This window comes from Sphaeramia orbicularis, chromosome 13, assembly GCF_902148855.1.
Source record: "Sphaeramia orbicularis chromosome 13, fSphaOr1.1, whole genome shotgun sequence".
Taxonomy (NCBI): domain Eukaryota; kingdom Metazoa; phylum Chordata; class Actinopteri; order Kurtiformes; family Apogonidae; genus Sphaeramia; species Sphaeramia orbicularis.
In genome coordinates, this window is record NC_043969.1 from 26,876,720 (window position 1) to 26,889,240 (window position 12,521).

The 12,521-nt window shown below is 41.6% G+C and overlaps 1 protein-coding gene across 1 annotated transcript in view; it reads right to left on the reverse strand.

Moving 5' to 3' along the window:
* rsrc1 (arginine/serine-rich coiled-coil 1) overlaps nt 1-12,521 on the reverse strand; it is a 111,787-nt gene that overhangs the window by 19,831 nt on the left and 79,435 nt on the right. The window contains exon 7 of the mRNA XM_030152322.1: nt 1,862-1,933. Within this exon, the coding sequence (XP_030008182.1) occupies nt 1,862-1,933 (72 nt within the window). The remainder of the gene's footprint in view (nt 1-1,861; nt 1,934-12,521) is intronic.

Sequence of the window (12,521 nt, forward strand, 5' to 3'; positions counted from 1 at the left end):
AGGCAAGGGTAAGTCATCAGGGCCACTTTGTCAAGCCTCTCTGATCTCGCTTTATGTGTCCCTGTCCAGGGAAAGGAATAAAATGATCGTCCTGCTCCTCAAAGGCGGAGGCTACACAGCATGCTGTATGCTCTGTTCCACTACACAATCAAGCACAACACCTAACTTCACACAGGAGGAACAGTTGGAGTGAGAGATGATGGAGGCTTTGAGTGCAGGGCAGAGAAAGTCAACCGTTTCCAAAAAGAGGCAACAGTGCAGAGTGAACTCTGCTTCAGGAAGCCACTTGACTGGGAGCCTCGCTCTGTTGCCCCAAGCAAGGTACTTAGTCACCAATTTAGCAAAGCCTGCACACAGAGACGAAATAAGCTGAGTTAAAACAAAAAAAAAGGAAGAAAGAAAGAAATAGAAAAAGGGCAAGCACGTATTAGAAATGGCTGAAGAGGACAAATGGGGATGGGAAAAAGACTAGAGGAGACAGACAGTAGGAGGAGAAAAAAGAAACGGGAGGACAGAATATGGATAATAGACCTATATGACAAAGACAAATTAATAATATTAATGAGAGAATGACAGGGGGGATAAAAACAAATCAGAAAAACAAAACGGGGTGGAAAAAGTGTGGAAGGGGGGGATCCATTTTTCTCAGAATTGACAGACCAAAGCAATAGTGCAGGGCTAATTAATTTCTGATGGCTGGACTTTCATTTGGCTAAAAGGTCAACTAACTTTAAAGGTCACAGTGCGATGTCCGCTCAATGCAAACACAAAAAAATCCACCAAAAGAAAAGAGAGCTAAAAACACCACTATAGAACAAACTATGCTACTACACATCTGAGAGTGCATGTACACACACGGACACACACACACACGGCAGCTGATAGCAGCACATTTGATATTCTCATTAATATCATGCTCTGGTCAGAACGGGGACCAGGGTCATTATTCTATCTAAGGGTTTTTATTACTTCTAGCATATCCACTGCAAATTACTCTTGACTTTATATGAATGCGTATCGAGATGGTTGGTGTGTGTGTGTGTGTGTGTGTGTGTCTGTATGTCCAATCTTAGTGGGAGGGGGTCTCAGGTTGACAGGTTAAATTTACAGCCAGCAAGGATCAGCACATTTCTGCTTTGCACATCGACTATGCATCCTCGTGTAGATTACAGCTGTCTTCATAAAAACTTAAGCATGTAATAAGCATCTCTGACATCATGATTACACAGATATATCACACTCAACTACAGACGCACTGTCTCTTATAAGTCAAGGAGGGTTATTCAAACATATTTAAAACAATTTAGTGGATAAAACGTTGGTGTTACTTAAACACACCTGATGTGACAATCAGGAGCATAATGGCATTTGGCAAAACAGAGACACATCCTGGGGCTGTTGTACTTAATTTATTACATTTGTTAGCTCATACTCATGACATGCAAGCTGTGTAAATTGTGTTTATTTGGACACATAACAAATTTTCTTTTTGTTTCCACCAGATAAACATGCTCCAGCTGATTTGGGAAAGCAATGTACCAAAAAAAAAACCCAAAAACCTGTAGTTGTGCAACAGATGTCTTACAACCTAGAAAACAATTATGGGTTTTGTGTTTTCACTCCTCAAAGGTAATATCAATGGCTACATGATGGAGGCACACTGAGGCTAACTTGAATAATCTTATTGTTTTAAAAGCTAACTTGCCAGCAACTTAAATATTTTCGTATTTCAGAATTTTGGCTTGTGCTTCATTTACAGTTTCCCTTTGTGACCATTGTTACCCAGGATGACTTAACTGCTGTCGAGTCAATATGCTGGATGTGACAACCACACACACACCACATATTTACACACACTCACCTTCCTCCTGCTTCTTCCGGGCCTCCTCCTCTCTCTTTGCCACTTTGGCCTTTAGCACCTCATCCGTCTTGGCTGGAAAAACAGACACATGAGAACACAGTTAAGATACATTAAGTTAGAAACCCATTATATACTTCTATACTTGAGTACTACATGACGTGTGATTTATTATTCTATATTTGACTGAATTGGTGGTGACTACGGCATGTTAAATTAAAATAAACCTTCATTTATGTGTGTGATAATACAACTTCAAAACATAGGGAATAAAAGTTATTTCCGTGGGGGATATTATGTTTTGAAACACACTGATACGTATAAAAGAGAATGCAGAAAATCAACAGTAAGCATTCAAATCAATAACAAAAAAAATGAATCATGCCTCCTTCTCTTTTCCCTGCCAGCACCCCTCTCCGCTTTTCCCTCACACCCCTGTAAAGTCACAAGACAGCGCATCTTCCTGAGAGGTGTTTATCGTCTCGGCGTAATGAAAAGCTTAAGAGAAAGTGAGGCAGCGGGAGTAAACACTCGTCAGGGCATTTTAAGCATCTCTCATCATGAGTTGTGTTGTCTCGGCTCCCTTTTCCACCGCCTTTCCCCCTGAATAATCAAGATGTTAAGCCACATTAAAAAATATAATGCCGTGTATGGCAGGACTATCAATACTGCCTCTAAATTAATTACATTTCCGTTGCAGCGCATCATTTATTTTGCAGCGTTAGGGCCTCAGTGGAGCCATTCCCCTTTATTGCTATCTTACTGGTTGATGAGTGAGCTATGTAAAATTGAGTCTCCAATATCATTACACTTAATGAGTTTAAACTTTGAGAAAAAAAAAAAAAGAGGAAGAGAGCGAAACAGAAGAAGAGAGCAAGCAGACAAGGGAAGAGAATGAGAGCACTGTACTGTTTTGGGGAAGTTAATACAATATAAGAGTGGGTGTAAGTGTTTGTGTGCGCATACAGAATGTTTGTGTTGGGGCACAGCTGTGGGTGTCCGAATGTGGTTTAAATGCACCGCTTGAGATGCAAGTGTGTCTTGTGTGCGCTCCTGGTTTTATATCTGATGAAGTTTGCATGGTAAGTAAATACAGTATATACCATAGAAATATAACGCATACACATCTGTGTGTGTGTTTGGATGCAGGAGGCCATGGGTTGCGCTTGTCTCTCAGTGACTGTGCTGCTGTTTTTGTTCAGTAATTGGCGTAGACAAAGAACCCGTCACACTGCTGTTACGGCTGGTTAAGTCTGGAGGTTCCGCATCTTTACTAACAATGACTCTACATGGATGAGTGAACCCTCCTCTACCTCCCTCAGCTATGGTGTGTGTGTGTGTGTGTGTGTGGGAGCATGCATAGCCAATCCAACAACCGATTCATTTCTCTTAGCTAACGTAGTCGCATCTTACTAAGTTCGTGGGTTTGTGAGTGCAGGTTTGTGCCAATAAACAAACCATAGACGGCATAATCCTGCCTATCTAACCTTCTACATTCATGAGTTTTCTCTTTTGAATGCACAAATGTGTGTATTTGTGTGTGTGTGTGTGTGTGTGTGTATGCGTGCGTGCGTGCGTGCGAGTAAACTCCTCTCAGTGTTCTTCAGTTCCCTCCTTGCTTGAGGCTACTGAGAGGCAGGTAGGAGACAGAGCAGTACTGGTGGTGTGATGGAGCGGGAGGGAGGAATGGGGAGGTGAGAGGAGTAAAAAAGGGAAAGGGAGATAGACGAATAGATGGGGGCCATGTAGGAAAAGGGAAGAACTGACAGCAAGGGAAACCGACAAACAAGCAGAAATAAGAAAAAAAAACCTTGCTTGCGTGCGCATAAACGTGCACACAAACAACAGCAGTGATTTGTCGCCTCTTTTTGTTTGCATGTTTATCCTCCACCTCTATCCCTTCATCCCTCCCCCAACAGGTTCTCTTATCCTTTCGCTCTCTCTTCTCTCCTTATGTTTTGCCCTCTCCCAGCCCTCCCCGTTTTTGTGCTTTCTCTTCCTTCTCTTGCTCATCTCTCCAGTACACTGTGCCTGGGGGCGATAGCAGCAAATCAAACTGTTTATCCATCTCTCATCAGTGCACTGCCTCACGGGGCTCCTGCCCCCTCAAAACAATGAAAGTAGGCCTGAGCACTGAGCCAGGGATACGATTTAATTACATCAATAAGGATCTCTGCTTTAAAAAACATCAACTACAAAAAAAAAATACATTAAGGCAACACAGTTTGCTTTGCGATCATGGAAAGCCTGTTAACATTTGTGATGTTAAAAGCATGGAAAAAGAATTGAGCATCAAAACTGCACCAGTGGTACTCTGTGTATCCACTGCAGGGGTATAGCCTTGTCTGTGTGCAGGAGACGCTTATTGGAAGTATATTTCTTGGCAACTTAGTGGCTCCAGTTCATTGTAGGATAATTCTGTGATGGACTTTTATTAAAGTGGGTAATAAACGGCCCGGTGTTGGAGAGCGGAGAGGCCTTTCACTTCATTTAGACTTCGTTCACTCTTGGCTGCAGGGGCGGAGGGAAAGAGGAGGAATGGCAGCGTGAAGGGGTGGAGAGTGTCAGTGAAATCGCATTGTGATTATGAGTGTAATTGCAGCTCAGGGGCCCAGGGGCCATGTAGCTCTGATGGCGCTAGAAGATGTTTTATGCACAACAACAGAGAGGAAGAAAGTGAGAAAGAGAGAAAGAGGGAGAGTGGGAGGGAGAGGCCGGCTGCCAGGATGTTTGCATTCTTTTTTTTTTCCCTTTCCTCGGCAGAATCTCCTCCTCTATCTTTTCTCTTCCTCTTCATTCTTTTTCTCTTTTCTTCATTCTCTTTCACTCCTCTCCTCTGCTATTCTCTTCTCCTCCTCACTCTTTTCTCCTGTCCTCCTCCCTTGGCAGGATTAGCTGGGTCTCGTTAGAGGGGAAATGTAATAATGCTCCCACCAGGTGGAATCGGGCCCGCTCCATTATCAGCCGGGAGATGGATGGGCTGTGTAGGGCCGGCGGGGGCCAGGCGCACACGCAATTTAGATTCAATAAACTGGCAAAGCAAGACCCCCAATCTGATTTATCTCTTACACGCCGCCAATGCTTGCTGCTACGATGCTGATTCCCTATTACCGCTCAGAGAAGGACTATTCATTGGATGTAAGGCACGGCAGTCAGAGAGGCTTGTCGGGCCCCCGGGACGGCAGAAAAACAGATACAGCAGAGGGTTAATACGTTTACACACAGATAAGCAATTAAATCTAAGGCTGAGGTGAGTTATAGAGTTATTAAGGGGGGATTGGGGGGAAGAAGGGAGGGACAGAAGGTGTGAAAAAAGACACAGAGAGCTCTTATTCAACACAAGAATGTGTTAGCTCAAGCCTTAGGCCTGGTACAGTAAGTATTAGAAGTGCGAAAGGCTATCATATTATAGAGTTCATGAGGTGATAGAACAACATAAGAGCTGCAGTCTGCCCACAATGTTCAATAAACTCAGTGCAACACTTACAAATAACCATGCAGAAGACAGAGGTCAGCACAACACTTATCCACTTAGACTCTGTGTATTTTCCGAGTTTATGAGTGAGGATATGTATGCAAGTGTGTGTCACTGAGTCAAAACGTAAGTGGTTATGTGTTGGCGTAATAGGCATATCCAGTGTATAGCTGACTGTGAGTTAGCAGAACATCCCGTTTGACTGTGAGTGCTCGGGTATATGTGATAACTGAAGTGATGTGAGCAGCGTTGGTAGTGGTGGTGGGTGTCATTCCTGCCATGCCAATCAAAGTGAATCTGAATGTCAGCAGGAGAGGAGGCGTGATAAATCAGCCTCACACCCAACGACAAACAGAATATTAGAGGCAGCGCAGCGCCATTGGAAAAATGTCCCTTCCAATCAGCCAAGCACTTTACAGCGAGGCTCGGCAGCCGGGGCCTCCAAACCGCACTGAACACCAGAGAGACAGAAAAGACAATAAATAAAAAAATAAATAAGAGACAGACAGGTAGACAGACAAACAGACGTGAAGGTACTCTGATGTATAGCTGCTCTGACAGGCAGAAAGATGAGACAAAGAAAGATACGAAGTGGCGCTAGAGGACAGACAGTCAAACACATAGACTGCCAAGTAACAGGCCTCACATGTAAAACAAGACAGACAAACAGACAGGTGGGAAGACAGATAGACTGCTCCTGAGCAACAGGCCTCTGGTTTTGAAGCATCAATATCAAATGAACAATATTTTTTTTTAATAAAAGGAGTAATGCAACTTTTTTAGATCTAATTTTCAATGCAACCAGTTTAGCCCTTCTTATAAATGACAATTCAATACAATTCTATTATGTTTCAGTTTCTGGCTGTGTAGATGTGAACAAAACTAAAGGAAATGACTAATCAGAGTGATGGTAAGAATGATATCACCGATGTCAAAAATGTCTATTTATAAATGTAACTGTCAATGAGACCTGATATCAATTCACGTTTATAAAAAAAAGCTCCAAATTCTAGACAAAAGGAATACATCACAAACAGGTAGTGCACATTCTGTCAACAAACATGAATCTATGTATAAAACCTTGATATATGGAAGAATCTCACTTTATCAGTGACGTTACTGCAAAGTCACTGCCTTAGAGATCAAAATTTTTCAATGAAGCTACAGATATGATTCATAGTCTTTTAATTTTCCCATTAATAAACTCTAAATGTGTATACAAAATACTGCAAGAGGAGAAATATTGGTCCATGAGTGTGCATCACTGCTGCTCCAACACTTCTAATTCTGTGTGTCTATCACCCAGATATAGTGTGGTCTACAGTGTCATTTGTGCATGGAAACAGAACAGATAGCACTGACAAAAACTGTTTCATAAACAAAATTGATTAATTGCGATAATCTCTAAACTATCACAGAGATAAGGGTTTATGTCATCAATATTTTCTTAAATGGTTGATACCATTTGATAAACCACTCTGATTAATAGAAGTCATGTTTGAAGTGCTGTTTAAGAGGTTTTACATGAAGAGGGTAATCTTAACTCTATTCTGAACAGATATATATTCATTAATAATAATAACTTATTCCAAGATTTCCATTCTACATGAGGAGGACTGTGTTAACGTGGATGTGTGCAGTAAATCCACAGCAGGTGTAGAGGTTAAATGGTCTCAAAAAGTGTTAACATCCAGAGCAACCACTAGGTGGCACAGTCCACAGAAAGCATAAGCAACGGGCTTCAGTAAAGCCTTGTTTTTATGCCACTGTCTGCCTTATCACACGCAGGTGCCTGTGTTTCAGCACAACTAAACCTTGTAGCTGTAAAACATAATTTGACACAGCAGATATCACAAATGTATCTGTATTCTGACAGGATATTCAAAGAGGAGGAGATCCAACGTGGGCTAATTTAAATACTTAAATATTTAGCAGTAGAGTGCAAAAAACCATTCAAGGCCGAAGCATATATTACAAGCAGGTAATGTATGATATAGTGCAGCTTGTACTGGGCTGAAGAGAGTCCTCTGACAACAAAAACGCACATGAATATGTAATCAGTTCACAAAAGTACTGTATATGAATCTGTGTCTCTTCCACAACCATATGATCACCCTCCTATGTAGGGAAATCACAGAGAAAATTCCCCAATGCAGAAAACAGGAGAACTCAGCTTGAATGATCTTTATCTCCGGCCGCTCTCTGCGTCTGTCATCAGACTGATTTAAATGACACCCATGAAATATTTACAAACTAAACAATTAGAGAGAGATATCTTACAAAATGAATTAATTATTCATTGCCAATCGTCTGAAGAGCTTCTTTTTCTGTTTCGCAGCTATATTCTGATGCTAGGGGTGCATCAATTAGAGCATGTACTCTTGTGGTTTTATGGATGCATCAGCGAGGAATGATTGTCTAAATGAAGACGCCGGTTACAAGTTCCCAGTACTGCATGCTGACACTGCGCTGATACGCCTGATAAAAACGCAGAATGACATGCTGATCTCTACACTTTCACTGTCAGACATGAAGTGAAAGGGTCAAGTTGGATCGCTTACCTTATGGTGTGAAGAAATTGCGCATTTAAAACTCTGCAGCCTGGCTCGTGCAACATTTGTTCTATTAATTTTTAAAACAGCCTCTTAACTCTAGACACCTGGGCTCCATGTTTGCATTTTCCTTTTCAGTGATCATGCTGAGACTGCATCTGTTAAGAAGAGACTAGAAGAGGTACATCTAAAAGGAAAAAAAAGTTCATACTTTCATACAAACTACAAACATAAACTTATAAAATTCAAATTGTTCCATATATAAAGAAAGTCTGCTCTCAAAGGCCAACAAACACTAAATTGGACAGCTTTCTTCCTACACTGTACACAGCCCATAGCTATAGATGTAAGGTCTAAGGTTCAGGATGAGTTTCTGCAAATGCAAACATTTTTTTGAGCGGTTTCCAACCGTTGACCAAAGGTGCTCTCAAAATGCACAATCTTTCCTCCTCTTCTAACAGTCTGCATCTTTCATTGACATTTTATACATATCATAAACATCTGTGGACATGTTTTTTAAGACGTCGGGTAAAATAATACCTGTATCTAACCGTAATAGTCTCCTTTTATATCTTTTAGTTCCGCAGTTAAAAGAAAATGTGGTTTGACTAAAAATCAAAGAATTTACTAAAGCAGCAGTCAAACTGTTTTTCTTATTTCAGAACACTGCAAATGCTAAAACAATCAACTAAAAATGTACAAACAGTTTTTATCACTGATTAATTTTACAAGAAATCTTATTTTCTTGCTTATCTGTTTTTGGTTAAATGTAAAGCAAGTATCTGTAGGTGCTTTTAAGTGTATTAGAACAACTTTAAAATGTCACAGAGGGACACAGAAACTTGCTATTTTTCATTTTTTCTGACATTAAAGCAATCGACTAAGAATGGATTAGTTCAGATAACATAAGATGGTATCTTAGTTATAATTTAAAGAAGATTCGGTTGTTTGGTATCATAGTGGGATGTAGGTAAAACCCTGTGGTGTACTCCCTTTGGTGTGAGAACAGGTTTCATGTGGACCGGGCCAGTAAATAACCGGTAGAATGGTGGGATCTTTGTGATGCATGTGGGTGGCTGAGGCCCACCGCCCAAAACTGCCCTATAAACCCAAGGGCAGAAGCGTATCCCATGACTGTGCAGCTGAAGCGGTGCTCTCTGGGAGACGTAGGCCATGGACCCTAGGCCAAAGAGGAGCACTGTAGAAAAGGTGGAGGGAAGCTGAGGCCTCCAGCGGTCAAGGAGATCAGAGAGGGAGATTACTCTGAGGACCACGCATTGCCATGGGCTGCGCACACATATGCACACATCGATACACCTGAGGAATACACACGGATGTCGAAGGGCTCACATACGAGCATCGTGCATACACATACAAGGCTGAGGGGGATGGCTCCAAGCCTCGACAATGAACACACTAGGTCAAACAGAGTTCAACCCTGAAACCTTGCAATGGAAATATTGTATATAAATTGGAAATGCGTATGCCTTTTAGGGCTTATATACTGTATTAAAGCATTACATTTGTGTGTATTAGTCCCTGTATGTATAAGAGTGTTTTTACTGGCTTAGTGGGAGGGTGGGGATGCGTTTGAGACAAAGTTTTGTGGTGAGAAGTTCGTCGAGATGAACTAGTGAACGCACAGCAGAGGTCTTGCGAGGGCAATCAGTCCAAATCCATAATGCAAGGATCACATGGTGAAATATTAAGTATCCTGGGGCCTCTGAATGACATCTCACCCTCAACTTCAACCCTGTCATGTCTCCACATGCCACTGTCTCTTCATTTTTTCTTTTGTCTCATTTATGTCCTCCTTTTTCTCCTTTGTTATCTTTTTTCTCACCCTCTTTCTCTTTTATACCTGTCTTGCTTCCTGCCATCCTTTTCTGTCTTTTAACCTTTTAGCAGCATACTGGGCCTAGTGGTAGGAATACCCCATTACAAGCATCAAAGGTCCCTCGTGGGACACAAAAAAAGAGATTCCAGCCACTGTTCTCCATATGCAATGATATTTACCATATTGTCAAATTATTCACGTAGTCGCACTGCTTTGTGAAACATCAACTTTTTACTTTGTGGCTTTTAAATAAAAAGGACAAATTCATCCAAACACCTGCAATGTCTGCAACTGCAAATTTATGTACCGATTGTGATTTTTTTCTGCAACATTTCCATCAAAAGTTGTAAAACATGAAAACCATTGTCACAGATTTAGTCAAGTAATCCAGAAAAACTACAATATTATGTTAAGTGAATGGTTATTTGCATTTAATGACCACATCAAGAATCTTTTTCACCTGCAAAGATTCAACTTCACAAAACTGAAAACATAAAATACTATAGTAAATAGTTCTCAAAGCACTGGCAATTTTGGCAACTTTTTCTTATAATATGTGGAAATTTTAAGCCAAAATAAGTAGAACCAGATTCAAGATCTAGAACATGTGGTGAAATTTCAGTGCGAAGATATCCCTGTTTAGTGTGTGTGTGTGTGTGTGTGTGTGTGTGTGTGTGTATCTGTTCATTTATTCCAGTATGAATGCACTTGAGCATGCAGTTGAATGGCACAGAATAGACTCTGGTCCCCCTGCTGAAATCCTGTTGGATGCCATTGTGATGGCACACCACTGAGGGTGTGTTTCATGTGTGTGTGTAACGGCGGTGGCTGCGGTGGGGGAGATGGGACTAAGTCTATCAGGACCCCCGCACATGAAAGGTAAACTGGAGCCGCTAATCGCAGTGCTGACACAAGGAGGTTCAGGAGGGCGGCCACTTAGAAAAGAAAGGCAAGAGAGCCGGGACCCTGGCAGCGTCTATAGAGCTCAGCACAACTGACCACATTACAGGAACAAACACGCACCGCAGAAAAGACACACAAACTTGGTGGTCTCGGCTACTCCTTGCTTGCTCTTTGGTCTGGTCTTCATAAATGTGCATTGAGGGGATGTGTGTATGATCAGTGTGTATGTGCTCTTTTGCATGCAATAAAAAAACGGAATACATTCTCTTTTTACAAATTTGCAACACAGCCAGTGATTGCCTACAATGTTCTTGAATAAGTGTTTGATTTCTTTTCTTCTTTAAAAAAAAATATGAATAAGTTATTCAACTCCTACACACCGTGAAGGACAAGGTGACTACCCCTGAAAACAAGGTCTGACAGAACATCAGAGGTGAGAGCAAAGAAATAAATAAAGCAAAGCGATACAAAATTAATAGTTAGGTTCAGGGACATATTTGGCAATTAACGTTAAAATATCAGCTCATAAGAAATGATGAAGAAAAGAAGATAGAGTGCATCAAAATGAGGATGGCACCGGGGAGGGGGGAGAGATGGGGGAGATGGGGGAGGCAGGTTGGGTGCTGGAGGAGTAGAAGCTCAGGGAAAGAGACAGAGCCAGAGAGATTGGACAAATGACAGCCCCCCTCGAAGGTAACGCTGTGCACTCCCTTCTCTCTTCCTTCTTTCTCATCTCTTAATGCTTATTTTCATCACTTTGCTTAAAATATTGATAATCAATTAGCACTACGTCTGTTTTGCTACAGAATCTGTGTCACGGTCTATCACTCTGTCAGAGCCAATTCGCCGCTCATTCAAAGTTCATTTTTCCTTGGCGGCTCTGTGCCTTTGGAGGAGTCATTACGCGGGGAACATAGCCCGGGGTGCAATCACCTATTCTCTTTCATTACTGGGGAGATGGAGAAGGTGAGAGAGATTATTAGAACTTTGGAATGATCACAAAGCTCCACGCCGCCTGTCAGATCCCCCCTACGTGTAATTCATCTGGCCTCACTACCCCCCTCCCCCTCCCCCTTCCCTTCTCCCCGTACCCCTCCTCCACCCCCCAGCCTCAGCCAGGGGTTTGGCCACAGACATTATTCATGAACATCTGCAGCGCGCTGAATATTCCACAGACTCCGCCGTGATGAAAAGGGAGCTGCCCCTTTGACTTGAAAATTAACATGCCGGCACAGAGATTATGGACACGGTGTTTCATTCCAAGCCGAGCTGGGCCATGCTGAGGCCGGCTGAGCTATTGGTCCAGACTGGGCTGAGAGAGGTAGAATAAACAGTGCAGGTGCACAATCTGCTCTTTGTAATGCTTAGGTGTGCAACAAGGAAATGACAAAGTTACTAAAAGTCTTTTTATTTTATTGTAATTAAACTGCTGTTGCAAGAAATGACTGGATCAGTTGTGTTATGGAAAAGTCACAACTATTTCCAGTGTTTGATGATTTAATTTCTAGCCTTTATATTACTTAATACAGTTCATAATATCAGATTCTGTCTTTTGCATTGACCATGTTTGTTTAGTACTATAATTTAAGTCATTGACTATGATGACTGTCATTTAATTGCTCTATGACTGCTAGGCGTGTAGATCTTCACCGGCATCTTAATGCATCATACCCTGAGTTTTCTCTATAGTGCACATGGCTACTTTTCTATGAATTAACTCATGCATAAATCTGACAAATCTGATCTCCTGTTATTCAGAAAGAGCCTTTACAAGTATACATCGAAGTACAACAGTGAACTATATAAACAGTTTCATCTTTGTACTATTATAACCAAAACAAAGCATTACAAAAATCACAATGTGTCTTAGAAATGAGACATTTTCTGCATCCCTAA